At 36.7% G+C, this 17,835-nt stretch overlaps 2 protein-coding genes across 4 annotated transcripts; one reads left to right on the forward strand and one right to left on the reverse strand.

The window, feature by feature from the left end:
- Positions 1-959: 959 nt before the first annotated feature.
- Positions 960-12,021, reverse strand: ss18 (SS18 subunit of BAF chromatin remodeling complex). 3 transcript variants are annotated; one of them, XM_055033524.1, is made up of 11 exons: positions 11,855-12,021; positions 11,295-11,371; positions 11,127-11,211; positions 10,445-10,601; positions 9,686-9,916; positions 8,709-8,879; positions 8,323-8,400; positions 6,876-6,998; positions 4,123-4,253; positions 3,653-3,715; positions 960-2,442 (listed from the first exon to the last, which is right to left on the reverse strand). In XM_055033524.1, exons 1-10 carry the CDS (start codon positions 11,918-11,920, stop codon positions 3,698-3,700), a joined length of 1,137 nt encoding a protein of 378 aa, XP_054889499.1. In that variant the 5' UTR covers positions 11,921-12,021; the 3' UTR covers positions 960-2,442; positions 3,653-3,697. The 3 variants fall into 3 exon arrangements, with proteins under 3 accessions (XP_054889499.1, XP_054889498.1, XP_054889501.1); XM_055033523.1 differs by lacking the exon at positions 3,653-3,715; XM_055033526.1 differs by lacking the exons at positions 3,653-3,715; positions 8,323-8,400.
- Positions 12,022-13,028: 1,007 nt separating this feature from the next.
- psma8 (proteasome 20S subunit alpha 8) lies at positions 13,029-17,300 on the forward strand. The gene is made up of 7 exons (XM_055033198.1): positions 13,029-13,225; positions 14,593-14,719; positions 14,869-14,993; positions 15,087-15,209; positions 15,339-15,458; positions 16,668-16,730; positions 16,811-17,300. Exons 1-7 carry the CDS (start codon positions 13,124-13,126, stop codon positions 16,904-16,906), a joined length of 756 nt encoding a protein of 251 aa, XP_054889173.1. The 5' UTR covers positions 13,029-13,123; the 3' UTR covers positions 16,907-17,300.
- The last annotated feature ends 535 nt before the right edge of the window (positions 17,301-17,835 follow it).

A 17,835-nucleotide genomic window follows, 5' to 3' on the forward strand; every position in this document is an offset into this window, starting at 1 on the left:
ATTGACCAGTTTCCAGGTGAGGAGCAGTACCTGCCAACTGTAACACCATGATGGACAGGTTTTTAACATAGCTTATTTTCCAGACACCAAAATCCAATGACTGCAAAAAATTGTTGATTTTTTTTTTTTTTTTTTGCTTGGACTGTTTCTGGAAGGAACAGATTTAAGCTTTTAGCAGGGCCACATTTTCTGGTCCTGATACTGTCACCACCATGATCTTGCAGGGTGATGTGTTGCTTTTCACCAAACAGTTACATATTGGTCTCATCTGACCAAAGCCCTTTATTCCACATTTGTGTCCCCTTGATGCCTTGTGAAAAAGTACCTTTTAAGCCTTTCTTCTTGCTATTCTTTCATAAAGTCAAGACTTCTGGAGGGTACAATTAATAGTTTTCTTGATGACAGGGCTGTGGAGTGTTAGGTATTTTCCTCGAACCTACAATAAAATAACCACAGACAACGTATATGAATTAAATATGGTCAGGCTTCTGCAGAAGGAGAAGTCTGTGGAGCTTTGCTTCTCTACCAGTTACCATGGGTCAGTTTAGGTCATGTCGTGGTAATTCTAGCATTTTGCCATACTTTGACTTTTTAACTCTGACTTTCCGACTGAGTTCATTGTGCTTCTGAATGCCATTTGCTCACCAACGACACCTTCAGCAACTGTATTTATGCTGAGGTGAATTGCACAGTTTAGACTGTATTTATTTACAATTAGCTGGCTTCTGAAGGCAGGTGGCTGTACTGAATTTTTATTCAAAGCAAAAGCGGGCTGATTATATTTGTATGCCTATGTAAAAAATGCCATCCATTTCACAATTGACACTGTATATATCAATTCCACAACATAACATACAATGTTACCTGAAAGGTTTCAAGAGTTACGGAAACAGCAGCATAACAGTATATTCATAACATCCTTCAGAAAAGGGGCTAAAAAAAATCCACACAAAAATGTATTAAAGATTCTTCCAATTTATTTGAATGTACAGTTCACATTGCCAAGACACATTATGTGACCTCCACTTGAATGGGGTGCAGACTGAAAAATATTAAAACAGCCATATAAACAATATCAGAGGACTGTCAGTTCCTCATCTTTACGTTGCTGTACATATGGGATCAATAAAATATGCACCATAATACAGATATCAAGCCAGTGATATAAAACTGCACAACCAGTCTTTACTGTGTTGAAGGAATCCACTTCAGAACATTATTTTCACATATTATGTTACATATTTGACAGTAACAATATTCATTATTCACACAAAACACTACTTGAATGACATCAACTCAGACATTTCTTCAAAGGGGGCGACATGATTCCAGCATTGTCAAATAACAGGCTAATAAAAACAAAACATAATCTTAGAAAATAAATCATGTTGGGCTTTCCCATTTACCACTCTTCAAACAAGCTGTCGATATTTTCAGAAAATAATAATAATAATAAAAAAAAACTCCCAACTGAGATTAATTTACAATCTGCTACATACAGTATTACCTCTCTGAGAACTGTTAAGGAAGAAGGCCTTATTTTGTCAGGTACTGTGGTAAAAAAAAAAAAAAAGGACAGAAAAATATCTCACTTAACACTTCTGTTTTTATGGGTTGTCTTATGCTGCCCATATTGTTTTTAAGGAAATTTTATCTATGGCATTTTTCATAAAATATTGATTTATACAGAGCTATGTCACATATGTTGCAGATCTAATTTATTAGTCATACAATTCAATAAAGAAAGAAAACTGTATGGGATTCACCATCATTAAAAAGCTTTAAAAAAAAAAAGAGGGACACATACGCTTCTTTAAAATAAACGACACAGGCTTAGTACTAGTTTTCAACATCTTATACAAAGTTAGCTTGATCTAAAAAGCACAAAATAACAGTTGTTTTTTTCTTTACATTATCACATACACTGAGACATGTACCATTGGCCTAGTTGGAAATTTGCCTGGTGCATCTTTTCGTCTTCAAACCCCCGAGCAAATCCCTACGTTATTGCTTCTTGTGATTGGAGAGTTGAAGGGCAGGGAACTGATGCACTCAAACACATTGAAAATTTGACATTTCAGTTTTGGTGTCCAAAAATCTTTGTTGCCACATTCCTCACTCTGCAATGCTAAAGGATAAGGCAGTTCCATTTGTTTGTTTATTTTTTGTTAAGGCATTGCCGCTTTGAGACACTGGAGCAAGGTCACTGACTTTGACATGTGCATGACGAACAGGAACACATTTTGCTGGAGAGGATAAAAGCCCAAAAAGGGGAAAACATATCTTGTATTCATATGCGTGTTTGTGTCCGGGAGGATCTGAGCTGAAACCATCATTATTGTCTGCTTAGCAGTTGACCAGAGGTCAAAACTCAGAGATCAGAGAGGAGTTGTGTAGGTAAACTGTGACCATTTCTCATTGCTGGTAATTTCCATACTGGCCCTGTAGAGTGAAATACGACAGACACATGTTACTGAGCTTTTAAACAACTCTCAGCACGGTGCAAAGAAACATCTCAAGTCGCAATGTTATTCTGTAAAACATGATTAATAATATATCTGCACTGACTGGAATTGACCAGCAGGTGGCAACATGACTTCACAATTTAAAAGCACTAAACTAACTATACATATCAAGTTTGGGCACAAAAATTACTTCTGAAAAATAGGAAGCTACTTTTAAATAAGAAAAATCTGCTTTAACAGTTCTATTTAATGCATTCCTAAACAGGGGTCGAAATATGCGTTTGGTATTAATAGAAACTATAAATTTAAACTTTGATAACAAATTATAATGTTAGGGGTGTAACAGCACACATAATTATTGGTTTGGAATGAACATTATTAATTTTTCACCAGGACTTAAAATGCTTGAAAAAAACCCATTAAAAACACGTAAAAAATGTTTTTTTTTTTTAATAATTATCTCAGCATTACCACTACACAAACTACAAAAGGAACTTCCACAACTGTTGCAACCTCTGATAAAATGCACAAAAACAATAAAAATATTTTAACTTTTACTTCAGATAAATATGGTACACTGACAATTTTCAGTTCAGGCCAGATTTTAATACCGTCTGTAAATAGCCATGTTTAGAGAAGTCTACTCTTTATCTAAATTAGCAAAAACGCATGGTAACACAAGGCCTCATTTGGGCCTGAAGCTCAGCCTTAATGTAATACATTGCATAGGGTCTGGTAAGGACCGAAGTATGAAGAAGGGAACTTATGTGACTGACAAAATGTCCCATGTGCCCTCGGTTTGTAGTTTAAAAAGGCCTAATTTTGTTGTAACTTTTTCATAAAAGTTACAACAAAAATAAGCTTAGCACCATCACATGTACCGCTACACCCCTTTAAGCACAGTTTAAGCAATGAACTGTTGCAAATTAAAGTTGATTAAAGGCACAGCCTTTGGTTGCAGACCATGTATGGGTTTTTTTTCTTAGACCTCATTACTTACAGTTCGACCCCTGATAGATAAAAAAAAAATAAAAAATACATAAGTGTAAAAAAACAAGGAAGGGAGGGAAAACTACAAAGAAAGACTGAAAGGGATAGAGGAGAGGCAGAAGAAACAACAAATGCAAATTAAGGCTAAGTGGTCAAGTGTCTAGATTTAACGTTGAGGTCTTCACAGCAACCATTACCTTTGCTTCTTATAGAGCTAGTCAGGGGTTCAAATCCCCGCTTCTTTATTTCCTCATGTGCCCCTAAATGTTCAAAGATAAAGATATCAAAGTGCAGCTGTGGTCCCCACATAAGACCACAGGTAATACAGGGCAGCAAATCGATCCCCCTTCAAAACACTGACGCAGGCCGCATCAAGTAGAAGGAAGAATCCTCTTTAAAGCCCTCATTTATCACTGAAATATGATTCCACATAAGCCACAAAACATAAGCAAGACTGAGAATTGAGAGCAAAAGACACTAAACACATAACTTCCACTGGGAAGAACACATTTAACCACCAAAAATGACAACAGCATGCAAAACACACTACCCATTAATGTTTTCTCATTTCATTGATAATAATTTGACATTAACAATAACAAGAAAAACACTAAACCTGATGCACAAACAAGTCTCTGTGACCATTTAGTCCTTTGGCTATACTCACCTGGTCATAACCATACGGGCGCTGCTGTTGGCCCTGTGGGGGTCCGGGCTGAGGGGGACGGTAGCCCCCGTACTGCTGACCCTGACCCTGTGGGTAGTTAGGATACTGTCCTGGGCCACTTTGGGAGGGACCTGAAATAAATATTCAGCAGAAAGAATTGAAAACAAGACATGCTTACATTCCTTTAAGTTGACTGAAAAATCTACAAAAGCAAGTTTTGACACCTCTCAGATGCTGCCAACACTATGACTTTAAATTTAGTTTTTAAACGGAGTCGTTTAAGATGTCGTAAAGTTTTGAAACATATTCCAGCCAAACTTAGGGTGTTTTAACGCTTTGATAAATTCAACATTTAAAGGTATTTTGGTTTAATTTAAGGATCAACAATGGGTATGACAAATAATTTAATCCAATATCCTCTCCTAACTATATTGGTAATTTCCCCTTATAGCTGCAGTATGTAAGTATTATTTATTTTTTAAATGTTTATTTGCATATTTATTGAAACTGTCATTATGTTCTGACACTATAGTAAAAGTCAGGTAATATAAAATAAATAAACTCCTCTGCCTCCTGTCCTACAGCCAACTACAGAAATATACAGCTCAGCTATAAAACTACCAATCATAGCTAGAAGGAGGGCTGTCAATCATCTTGAGTATGTGCTGCTCACCCCGCCCCCCTCTTTGCTCTTTGCTATGTTACAGATCTGTCCCCACAAAAGAGCCTGCAGTGAATGCACAGGCTAGTTAGAATGGGCACCAATGACAATGGATAAACAGTTTTCCTGTATCAGTAAGTTGCTTCTCTGCCATTTGTACATTGAAATCATGAAATTTTAATGAAGTTTTGTTGTGATACAATAATACAATAATAATAAAAGCATTCTGAATCTGATTGAGCAGCATATGTATGAGCGTTATTGCCTGACTCGTGGATCTGATTGGTTGGGTCAAATTGGGAGAGATGTAGTTTTACAGATGGAAGTAGAACCACACGGAAAAGGCAGAGGAGCAAAATTTTTTCACACAGATTAAGTATCTCATGTTATACTGTCAGAAAATAATGAAAGCTTTAAGGAGTATATACAATTTTTTAAAATAAAAGTTACAGAGTGCAGCTTTAATGGCTACACCAGTCTTCAGAAAGTGAGAAGCTAAAGCTAATAGTGGGTGCTAGAGACTATATGGAATGGCAACAAAAGAAAAAGAGTGGCCAATATTGTCATTAAAATTTCCAGAAGTTGTATTGCTATTAAACATATTCCTAGTCTACCCCTAGTACCAACAAGTTAATTTATATCTGCATTTTGAACCTAGTTGGTTAGGTTGTCTCCTTAATGGCTGAACCTGCAATGAACAAGCGAGTCAGGCAGTGGTCCACTAATGCAAGAAGACATCAATGAAATTCTGCTGGTCTTCATTAGAGGAGGAAGTTTCATTTAAAACAAAAAAAAAATCATCTCATCAGCCTCTGCACACTGCAACAAGCTCTGTAACTGCTGTGAAGGACTGAGGGTTGAAGTCAAATGAGGCCCACGCAGCATCGTTAGGCGCTCGTAATGCCTTATGCTGTTGTGTATAACCTTGTGGGGGCCTTCGAGAGCAGGCATGTGTGTGTGCCAGATGAATCTCACCTCACAGCCTCTGCTTCTGTGCTAGCTCATTACTAAAATGAGCTTTGGCTAAGACACAGGCCAAATGGTGGAAGGTTCCAACAAAAGAAAAAAAAATGTGATGAGGAAACATGCCTCAAGAGATTCAAGAAGTCAACTTTAACAGCAAAGGTTTCTAAAAATGGTAAGGTAGATTTAGTTCTCAAAGCTCTGTGAATATCATGATGTTGGCTAATATATTAGGGAAACATATGTCAACCTGTAACAGAGTATGGAAAGTTCAGTTCATCCAAAAAAGTTGCAAAGTATTTATTGTACCACAACAAATCAAGTAACTCAAAATATTACATTATTCCATAATACCGAATCATGCTCCACAGGAATTTTACTAATTATGATTTTTAAAAAAAAACTTTATAAACAGTCAACTGTTGTAGAGAGAAGCAAGATAAAGTGTCTTGTAATTGAAAGAATATAAGTTTATGGTATTGTGGTGCTGGAAATTAAACCTCTGATCTAGTTTTTCTCCATCTTCCAATAAACTGTCCAGTTTCCTTTTTTCTGGTTAACATGCCATTCTTGCAGCATGGACAGTATGTCCAAGTATGCAAACCTGATGTTGTGGGGAGAATGTCGTGCTTCTTCTCGTTTTCATCTGATGGATGGACTCTACAATATGTTGAAAACTTGGCATGCTGTTTTCTTACCTAACCTGCTTTCGTAATATTGTCCTGACCTAACTGGTATGTTTTGGGGGAAAATTACAAAGTCCCATAACAATATTCAGATTTCACACAAAATGTTGCTCAAATACAATAAACAGTGAAATTGCCTTAGGCAATATTATTTTTCAAAGGGGCTCTGACTGTAAATCACATCAAGAAATTACTTTTTTTTTCTAGAGGTATTGCAAAAAAAGCACATGTAGGGTATTAATTAACACTTAACACTAATGGAAGACACAGGTTTTATTTCCATCTCTGAATAAACTCTGAAAACATTTTGAAATCTATCTGGATTGTTAATTTAAAACGTTTATAAAAATATTATAGTTGCGGAGGGGAAAAAGTGATAAGAAAACCGACAGTGCCTCCTAGAGGACAAATATGTCTCCTAAAGGTAAAAGTATGGAACTTACCATAACCCTGCTGCTGTGGTGGGTAGCCTTGTTGACCTGGATACTGCTGTTGAGGAGGATATCCCTGCTGTTGTGGCGGGCCTTGCTGGTATGCTTCTTGTTGCTGGCCATACTGTGCATTACCTTCAAGGAGTACGAGCATGACTTGTTAACCACATGTAGATAAATGGGACGCACAGTCGTTGCAAAGTGCAATCAACTTCTGCTTTACTGTTTAAATAATTACCCAGCATATATGGGAGGCTGTTTCAAAAGAAACTGGTGGAGACTTTAAGGTCTGGTTCGTCCTTGGGTCCAAATTCCAAATCCCCAAAGGTGCCACATTTACAATTACGTAGGCATAAAAAATATTGGGAAAGTCCAGCTCTTACATTGTTTACTTTAGGACTTCAGTGCCCTCAACTAAATTTGAAGGGTTTGGCCATAATGACCACTGTTACATTTGGAAGAAAACATTTGCAGCTTCACAAGCCTCAGGTCATCACCCCGACTAAAGGCTTCCAAATCCTGACTCAGTTCCCATAAATCTGTCAGGAACAATGGGCCTAAACTCCAGGAAGCCATTGTGAAAAGTTTTTTGAGGAAGACCCAAAATATTTGATACATTAATGTCAATTCTACCAACCACTAAGTGAAGATGTGTAAATGTCTTGATTTTTGTAAGAGTAGCTAATTAAAAGTAATAAAAAAAATTCTTTGTTTTGTGATTTGACAATATAAGTAATACTACGACACATTGATATAGAAATATATACTCTGATTTTAATTATATAAAGGTCAGAGAATCTCAGCATAGCATAGTGAGGTCAGATTTTGAAGAGTGGAGTTTAAGAAGCCATGTTTTTAGTTCTCCACATAACTACTTTAGAAAGTGAAACATGTTTATAGGGTTAAATGAAAGGGATTGGTGAGTAGAGGAGGAAAACAACAGTAAATGTTAACAGGACAAAGAGAAAGAGTTTTATATTTCTTATTTTCTAGCATTGTTGCTAGTGCATCAATAACAATCCTTCACCCAACAAGCTGGAGAACACCAACTCTTTCACACCACTCAACAATGGCTCGCGGTTTGTATGCCACTTGTGGTGCTCTTCTGCATGTCCCTGGTTATTAATAATTTGCTTGGCAAACATTACTATAAACAAACCACAGAACAAATTGTCCATAGCATCAGAAGTATGATGCCATATAATTAAAGGCAAAAAATGACCATTTTATACAATTTCTGCAAAGATCCTAACTTGCTGATGAAACGCAGCACCTTCTCAAAATAGTGTGAACCTCTAAAACATAGATGTTTTACAATTTCAGATTCAGAGCACCATATTCAAAAAGGGCATTCTCCGAGGTAATAATGAAGAAACTCTAAATTCCAGCTTCATTACAATTTCTTGGTCTGTGTCAATTCAGTGAACATCTTCTCCAAGTGACTGGAGGGTTCTCCTACCTTCTGAGGCTCCCTGTCCTGCGTGACTGTACTGGTCCCCATAGTAGTCTTCCTGCCCTGGGTACTGCTGGGGGGGTCCTACATACAACATATACACAGGTAGATTCAAGGTGTTGTTGAATGCCTTGTGTAAGGGGAAGGTTGAAGAGGATGGGTTCTTTTGCTGCTTATTCTCGCTGGACAGCTCTTTGTTGGCTGCTTCCTTGTTTTGCTCAAGGCTGAAAACTTTCAAGTTACACCCATTTCTCATCGAGATATCTGAACTATAGTGGACGGGGTAGAAGAAACTAAGTGAAACAGGAGCAGGAAATGTAGAAGGAAGGGGTTATAAAGAAGAAAGACCAACACTCACAACTTGCACACCTAAGAGAAACTGAGAGGAATACCTTGCTGCGGAGGTCTGTAAGGTGGCATTGGTCTCTGTCCCATGACATGGTTCCCTTGATTGACCTGGCCCATCATACCCATTGGATTCTGTTGCCCTTGGTAGTGTTGTCCACCACCACCAGGAGGCATGTTGTACTGCTGTGATGGAGGCTGCTGATGCATCATGGGACCTGTAGTACACAGGCATTGTAAAAAGCCAAAGCAACTTTGAATAAATTGCTTAGTTTATCTTCACATTTTGTCATATCTGACAGATCAGAGTGGTGTATGATTGTGAATTATGGTGAGTGTAGTACATGGTTTCCACATCTTTTAGCAATAAACATGTGATTTCAGATGTTCTATGTCCACTCTGGGTGAGTACTTAGAATCACCTTTTGAAGTAATGACAGCTGCAAATCTGGAAAGTAAAAATGTTACATGTCCTTTGCAAAACAGGTTGAGCTCAAATAGATTTGGTGGGGGCATCTGTGAACATCAACTTTAAAGTCTTGCCCCAAAATGTTCAACTTAATTTAGATTTGAATGTTCTATTGGAAATAATACTGGAAAAGGCTTTCACTTTAACAACCCCATTGTTGATTTGACAGAGTTGCCATGCTGGATTGTGAAACTTTGCCTCATCTTCTGCAATCTCTAACAAGTAGTTGTCATATTTCTTCCCAATAACTGAAAAAATTTCTATGCGCCTGATGAATAATCCATACCCAAAACATGATATTTAGAATTGTTTTTCTCAGTACCATTTCCTGCTTTCCCCCACATTTATCAATCGATAGTGTTGGTCTTTCACATAAGATCCCAATAAAGTACATTGAGGTTTGGGGCTCTAACATGATAAAATTTGAAAAAGTTCAAGAAGTATGAATACTTTTGCATGACGCTGTATGTGTCTCACAGCAAACACCACTGAACGTGATGAACAGTTTTAAATCAATGCAGCCAAAAATGGAAACTTGCAAATGCATCAGTTTACCTTGAGTAGGTTGCATGTTCATGTTTGGTCGAGGCCCGTAGCTTCCCATAGGTTGACCCTGGGTCATGTTCATCTGGCTCTGAGCTGGCATGCCCTGCGAAGAGGGCACCGCGTGATTGTAAACACCCATAGAGCCATGGCTGCTGGGGGGCATGTTCATGGAGCCGCTGGGCATATTTGGAGGCTGGTTGGGACCCGGACCAGGACCTTGCATGGGCATATGATTAGGACCTAGAAAACAGAACAGAGCAAAAAAATAAATAAATCACAGTAACTTGATATACTCTAATATGGTATTTAACACCAGCCTTTTCATCTTTTTGTGCAATGAATAATACATTTTGTTTCTTTATTTAAAATGTAAAATATGTTAAGTTGTCATTTATTATTGAAGTTTATTTAAATTATTACATTATTAGTGAATGTGATTGCTGCTATAGTGATAATGCACTGCTTTCCAATTACTCCATGGGTGTTGGTCGACAAAAGTGACTTACCTCCACACATCAGAGTCAGAAACAACATGACAACAAAGTTCTGCGTTTCAATAAAAAAATTAAAAAAAAATCAGAAATAGAGATCACATTATAGATCCACCACAGCACGAATGGGTGACATCATCCTTCAGCCGAACGACCTCCCTCATAGTGCTGTGGTGTTGCCAGGCAACTCAGGGTGAGACAGAAACTGTGGAAAGGGAGAAAGAAAGAAAAAAGAAAGAAAGACAAGAAATTGGGGCTGCTGAGACAGGGAACTTACCAGGCATCTGTCCATTCATCTGGTTCTGCATATGGGGAGCTGGAGGGCCACCACTAACCATCCCCTCAGAGGGCATGTTGTGACCGTGAGGGGGCTGAGGAGAGGGTCCGCTCTGGTTCATGCCACCAGGACCCATGGACATGTTTTGAGTGGGTGGCTGTAGGTGAATACCACAAACACACACATCAGTTGTCTGAAAAAATAATGACATATCTGTCTGCAGGAAAGAAAAGCTGGTAAGAAAAAAAAAAATAAATCTAAAATGTTCTCACTAATCAAATAGGACAAGTAGTACATCAAGATTTAAATAAAAAACTTGTACTATAAAAATATATACATTGAATACAGACATAATAATTCAGAGAGGAAAGGAGACAACACATAAAAGACACTTTCTTTTTAGTAATCTGCTGAAATCATAATGAATTTAAACAATATTTTTTTCATAACCTTATAAAACATCACATCATGTATTGGTTACAACCTGGGATTTTAGAAAACAGCAGCAGCTAAAAAAAAATAAAAGAATGAATGAATACGTAATTTTAATTTCAAAACCAAACAGTAAAAAGAACATTTAAAAATGTTATTCAAATTACTCTAATTGCCTATAACTGGTAGAGGACCTCAACAATGACATTGACTAAACATAGCAACATCAACAGAAGTTAATAATACTCACAGCAGGGAGGAGAGACTGTACGTTTTGATTGGAGTCTGCTATCGTAGCCAGATACACTAAATTTCTGTGCAGCATCTGTTGATAACTGGTATGGTAGATTGAGATTAATTAATGCTTCACATTTAATTAAATGAACTGTACAGAAGAAACTAAACTTGGGAAACTTACTGAGAACATTCGGCTGTTTTGCCTTTACTCTGGAAGTCCATAATACACTGGATCAGCTGGTTGTTTTCATCAAGTAACTGAAAAAGTAAAAAGCGGATAATATAACTTCTGTGTTACTTCTCATCATTTTAAGGCAAAACGAAATAAGACTGTATAGTCAGTCCCGTGATAGTTGTGCTCTCTGGTGTTTATTCTGTTGCAGTTGAAGACAAAGAGATCGGTTTTTTTCGTAAAATGTAAGCGTGCTTTTCTCGCTAACAAAGACGTGTCTTGCATGCTAGCTGTGCATTGCTAACAAAACCAAAGGCCTTCATTCATCTAACGAACAATTTTCCATCAGCATGACAAGTTAACTTTGGTTTCCCCGTGTACAGACGGGATCCTGCTTCTAGGGAGTTTCGTATTCACCGCGCTTTGATCGTGTAACAGTGTTACCGATCTGCCCACAGTTGAGACTTAGATGGGCACTGCTACATAGAGAATCTCAACAGCTAGCAGCCGCGTCTCAAACCGTAGCCTCCATAATGATCCGCGGGGGGGAAAAAAACCTGGTGAATTACCTTTTGTATTCCAGCGGGTGTTATATCACCCTTTCGCTGTCTGTGAGGTGCAAAAGCCACCGACATGGTGATAAAAAAAATTACGGATAAAAGCGAGCTACAGCATAAAAAGTCCCCAAGTGGCTAACACAGGACAAATCGGTAAAACTCTGATCCCACAGCGCTCAATACGGTGCAATTTCGTAATGCAGCGGTCCGTTTTGGGGGGTGACGGGAAATTCAAACATACTTCTTTTTGTCAATCTTATTTCCCATTGTGTTGTAACTAGAAAATCACAGTTGCCGTACATAAATAGTTGGATATTAAATACTTGGTTTTCTTGGCAAATCAATCGTTTTTGACTTTATTTAATTGAAATACCCCTTCATCGTTTAGTGGAACAGTCTACAGAAGAGCAGAAAACCATAAAAGGGGAAACTGTCAAACTTTAATTTAAGTAATAATAATAATAATAATAATAATAATAATAATAATAATAATAATAATAATAAATGTTGCTCTTTTTCACGTCGTTATGCGTTATGGGACGTACTGAACTGATAAGAAATAGAACTGTAATTTTTTGGGAGTGTAGCTTTTCTAAGCGTAGTGTGTGTGATTCTAATTTGTTGTGAATCTGCAAGCATGGGCGTTGTTGGCCCTTTCGACATGTTGGCCCCTGGAAACGAAGCTGCTGTGTCCGTCATGTTGCGGGTGGCAAGTTCGCCTGGTAAAAGCAATTAAACTGTGACGTTTTTTTTAATTGGAAGCAATAAAATAAAATACAATGAAGATATTTAAAGAGTCACAAATATTTTTGAGACTTTGAACAAGAGTTATTACATGAAAAACCATTGCTCAAAATACATGTACTTGTCTTCGAAAAATATAGAAAGACGCTTATATGTTAATAATGAATTAGTAACTGTTGACAGTCTTGTGTTAACGTGCTTCACGCCAGATGTAAAACAACATAAAGAAATATAGACATAGACATATTTAGTTGCAATAAAAAAAATTATATGAAATGCTCGAGCATTAGATACACAGCTTGATCTAAACTTAAATATGTTTTTTATGTTTAACTAAAAGATGCCACTTATAAAATGGCGGCGTCACTGACGTACAATTGACACTCACGCGGCTTTTGCCATTTTTAGCATCCGCAGTTCATAGGTAACGCGCATGCGCAGTCCCAATTCTCAACTTGAACCGCTCGTTGCTAACTAGCTGAATCATTAGATTGAACTTTTCTCCTTTTTGTCTCGTCCAGCTTGTCTTGCAGTGCGATGGCGGCAAGATATGACAGAGCAATTACTGTCTTTTCCCCAGACGGTCATCTCTTTCAAGTAGAGTATGCACAAGAAGCTGTAAAGAAAGGTTCCACCGCAGTAAGTGTTTTAAATTGAATTGATGCTAAAGCTAACGTTGTCAGCCTCCCTTAGCCAACAAACTCGCTGCTAGCAATCACTCATTACTTGCTCAGTAGTGTAATTTGTTAACATTGTCTGTTACATTTTGAATTATGTTGGTCTAAATGTTGTTGTTGAACATGAGTTATTTCAATCGCACTGGTAATATAGTGGAGACGACACTCGTGGAGTTGAAAATCACCACTGTTAGCATTTTGTCGCTGTGTCACTCTCAGTACTTTCGGTTTTGATGTGATTTTAAATAACGAGACACGGGGAGAAAAGATTGATTAAAAATAATTAAAATCAAGCCAAATAATGGTCACGTTTGTTTTTACGTGTAGTATAATAGTCTTGAGAAATGTTTTTCAGAATAATCTTCTAATTGCCACACAGAATATGCCATAAACTTGATCTATTCAGGGACAGGAATTTATACCAAATCATTTTTGGTACAAATAATTTGGTATAAATCCTTTTATCCAAAAGTATTTATATTCCATTTGGAATAAAAATCTAAATGTTGATCAACAAGTTATTACTATTAGTCAGAATTTGGACAAATGCAACAAAATAATTCGGAGATGAGGTTTAAGGTATTTATAGATGAAGTTTTTATTTTCTAAATGACCTAACCTAAAACTTCTAACACATTAAGTCTTTGTTCTTCTGTAAAACCCTTCTCATAAGTATGATTTAAAAGCTCTATGAATGTCTGAAAAGAAGCAGTGTTCACTTATTAGTTCTTCATTTACACTAAGCAAACTGAGTAGCTGTAATTACAGCTCTGAAAAATGATTACAGCTGATGAAACAATCTAACACATTTACTAATTCAGAAAATGTAGTCGCATAAAAATATTTATGTTTGTGTAGAAACCTTTGCAAAAACAACATACTGGCATGTAATTGTTTGGCTGTAATCAGACCCCTAGTCCTTTTAAAAAAGAAAATCTGTCAAATCTGGAAATAATAAAGAAAAATTTGCCTTTAAAAGTGTCATCAGTGAACCTCCAATCTATTCTGATGAAAAGTTGCATTGTGCCATGCTCCTCCTGATTTTATATTTATTATTTTTTAAATAAGAAACAAAGTAATTCTTATCTATGCAAAAAGCTCTCTGTAGTATCTGTTTTAATTTGGCTGTTTTTATAGGTCCTGAATTATATTCACATTTTGTTGGGGCTTTCTTACTGAAACACATCCTTAGTCTTTTTAGTTGGTTGAATACAGGAGTTGTGTATTTACTCTGCATCAGTAAGTGCATCACATCTAAACCGATAGATATAAAATATTTGCTGTTTCTAAAATAATTAGTAATAATCATATGCTGTTTCTTGTCCTCAGGTTGGAATCAGAGGTAAAGATATTGTCGTTCTTGGTGTGGAGAAGAAATCTGTTGCAAAATTGCAGGAAGAAAGAACCGTCCGCAAGATCTGTGCACTGGATGAACATGTCTGCATGGCATTTGCGGGTAACTCAGAAATCAGTTTTGATTTTGATGGATACTTGGCAAGAAAATTAGATAATTGGGTTAAAGTTAGGTCAATATATCAATGTTTCTTATAATTTCTTTCACTGTCTCCTTGCTTTAGTGGTTTAATTTCTGTCTTTGTTTTTAAGGTCTGACGGCAGATGCCCGTATTGTGATAAACAGAGCTCGGGTTGAATGCCAGAGTCACAGGCTAACAGTTGAGGATCCTGTCACAGTGGAATATATCACAAGATACATCGCTACTCTGAAACAGGTAATTTACAAATTTTGGAAAGTAACAATGGGAACAATGACAAATGACAACGACTTAGTTATAGTGAGTATTCTCCTCCGATTTCCTTAATAGCGTTATACTCAAAGCAACGGACGCAGGCCGTTTGGAATCTCTGCATTAATTGTTGGCTTTGACTACGATGGAACCCCAAGGCTGTATCAGACAGACCCTTCGGGGACTTACCACGCTTGGAAGGTCAGTGTTTTTTTATTCTTATCTTTATTTTCATCACAATGTTGTCTTTGCTTGCTTGACAAGGAAAGTGCTGGTCTGAAAACAATTCCCGTTGATTTTGCTCTACAACTTTGTGAAAAAAATATTCAGGCAAATGCAATCGGCCGCAGCGCGAAAACAGTGAGGGAGTTTTTGGAGAAGAATTACACAGATGAAGCTATCGCTGGGGACAATGAGGCCATCAAGTTGGCTATCAAAGCTTTGCTTGAGGTAAGGTCATATTAAACCTTTGCATCAGCTTGTTTTCCTAAAGTTGCTCTCTCATCGTTTAATTTCTGCACTGAGCGTTTCCACGACAAAAATGTTAAAGTGAAAAATTAACCTAAAGTGTAATTTTAAATTACACTGTTTGGGAGGGAGACCAAAAGAAAATGTAGCATATTCATGTTTCTAGACCTAGTCCTAGTTCCACTGATTAGAAAATACAGTTCTGAATTTATGCACAACTCTGCTTACATTGAATAATATCTGGACACTATAGTTAATATTTTGATATGGCAATTCAACACTTAATTTGAGCTACTGACTAAATTATTCAAATATAAAAGAAGACAATCTTCCTTTTTGCCTCTGCAGCTTTCAACAGAGCTTTGCAATATTCAGAATTGCAATATTGCAGTTTCAAAGAACTGCAATATTCTTTGAATATTACAGTTCAAAGAATATCTATAAACACATATATATCTTAAATATAGAATATAATATTTAAGGTATCAGACAATAATTTATGTATGTTGGTATATTTTGGCTAACTGCCTGTTGTATATTTGACACATCTGAGATGTTAAAAATCACTGTTTCTCATCAGTATAACTATTTTTTAGCAATGGTATTGCAATTTAATACTTTTCTGATATTGTGCAGCCCAGTCTTCTAAGATCAAGGTTTTAGGATGGAATTTTGATCTTGTATTGGTTTTCAATAATAAACAAAGAATTATATCAACTATTTTAGGAACTTTCAATATCAAAATTAAGGTTTCGCTGATAATTTACTTTTAAAGGTCATATGCTTGGTGTCGAAGTCACTTTTCCCCCCATATCTTATTTATTACATGTAAATTATCTATGAATCCATCCATTTTGAAATGGATGGTCATATGCCGAAACGTAGGTAGCCCTTTAACATGAGGGCTAATCCAACTTCAGCATAACAAATAGTCTAACTCAGTAAATGTTTTGTTCTCATAAGTCCTATATATTAAAACAGTTTGAAAAAGTTCTTGCTGCAATAAAGTCGACTGTAGAATTTCAGGATTTATAGAAATATACTTGCAACTGAAAACAGTTCTGACTTGATCTCAAGACTAACTGTTCAGATAGTAAAGGTATTTTTGAACAGCTTTACCATCAAGTGATATTCATCTTAAGTGGAAATTGTCCTTTAATAACATTTAAATTTTCCCCTAATTGATCACAGGTTGTCCAGTCAGGAGGAAAGAATATTGAACTTGCTGTTATTAGAAGAAATCAGCCACTCAAGGTACACCGTTAAACTAATCTGGATAATATGTTGCATATTATTATTTTAGCTTTTGCATTAACTGATTTCTGTGTTTATAGATCTTGGAGTCCAAGGAAATTGAGACCCTGGTGGCCGAGATAGAGAAAGAAAAAGAAGAGGAGGCAGAGAAGAAAAAGCAGAAAAAATCCACTTAAAACTTTTGACATAATTTTTGGTTTATTGCAATACATTAGTATTTTTGGGTTCCATACATTAGTTTCAAAGAATGTGCTCATTTGTTTCATTTGTTTGTTGAGCTGAATCTTAACTTGAGAGCTGCAGATACTCCTTTAACCTTTTCAAACATTTTTGGGTGAGGCACCAGATGAAGAAAACCAGTTCTTACCAAGATGTCGAAGGTTGGATGCAACCATTAATCCAAACTCTGTTTGTCCACAGCTAACTGCTACTGCGTATGTTAGATATTCTTTTCTCAAGTTTGAATTTAGATTTTTTGCCAGGCTCTGAAGAAATATTGAATACATTCTACATGATGTTGAAAACCAGAATGAAACCAAATAATCAATAAAAGTGGATTTTTTTTATGTCTTTCAAAGTTCAGTACTTTTATTTACTGACTCAATGAGTTGTGTTGGTGTGTAACACTGAGTAACATTATCAGACATTGTAACATTAACTCTAATTATTTAAGAGAAAAGTTAAAGAGAATACCCTCACCCATTATATTGAATGCTCTACTGCAAAGCGAGTACTGTGACAAAGACACCTAACGGCAGTATGTTGTGATAAAGTATTATCAGCTGTCAGATGGCTGAAAATAGTGTGGGCTTGATTGCTTCATAAGAGCTCACCTTTCCCTCAGTCGTTTAAAACAAATTAGGGTTGAGGGAATGAAGGGTATAATGGTCCTCCTCTACTCCCCCCTTTTTTTTCTCTTTTTTTAAGCCTCCTGCTTTTTTTTTTTTTATTTCACCCTAAATTTGCTTATCAAGCAACCACTGCTCTGAATTCTCAACGACACAATTATGGCCGGCGGTGTGGTTGGGCTGCTTAATGGGATCCTGGCCTCAGACCCCAGTGGGAACTTTCAGTGACTTTAATCTGGAGCCCTTTGAAAAGTTGT

The sequence above is a fragment of the Poeciliopsis prolifica genome, unplaced genomic scaffold (assembly GCF_027474105.1).
Source record: "Poeciliopsis prolifica strain line A6 unplaced genomic scaffold, Auburn_PproV2 SCAFFOLD008, whole genome shotgun sequence".
NCBI lineage: Eukaryota > Metazoa > Chordata > Actinopteri > Cyprinodontiformes > Poeciliidae > Poeciliopsis > Poeciliopsis prolifica.

Excerpts from the sequence above, each read along its gene's own strand:
- ss18 (XM_055033523.1), bottom strand. The coding sequence starts at position 11,920 with ATGTCGGTGGCTTTTGCACCTCACAGACAGCGAAAGGGTGATATAACA. Across the intron at positions 11,372-11,854 it reads CACCCGCTGGAATACAAAAG|TTACTTGATGAAAACAACCA; the intron begins GTAATTCACCAG and ends TTACTTTTTCAG. Across the intron at positions 6,999-8,322 it reads AGGACAGGGAGCCTCAGAAG|GTAATGCACAGTATGGCCAG; the intron begins GTAGGAGAACCC and ends TACTCCTTGAAG.
- psma8 (XM_055033198.1), top strand. The coding sequence starts at position 13,124 with ATGGCGGCAAGATATGACAGAGCAATTACTGTCTTTTCCCCAGACGGT. Across the intron at positions 15,210-15,338 it reads GGACTTACCACGCTTGGAAG|GCAAATGCAATCGGCCGCAG; the intron begins GTCAGTGTTTTT and ends AAAAATATTCAG. Across the intron at positions 16,731-16,810 it reads GAAGAAATCAGCCACTCAAG|ATCTTGGAGTCCAAGGAAAT; the intron begins GTACACCGTTAA and ends CTGTGTTTATAG.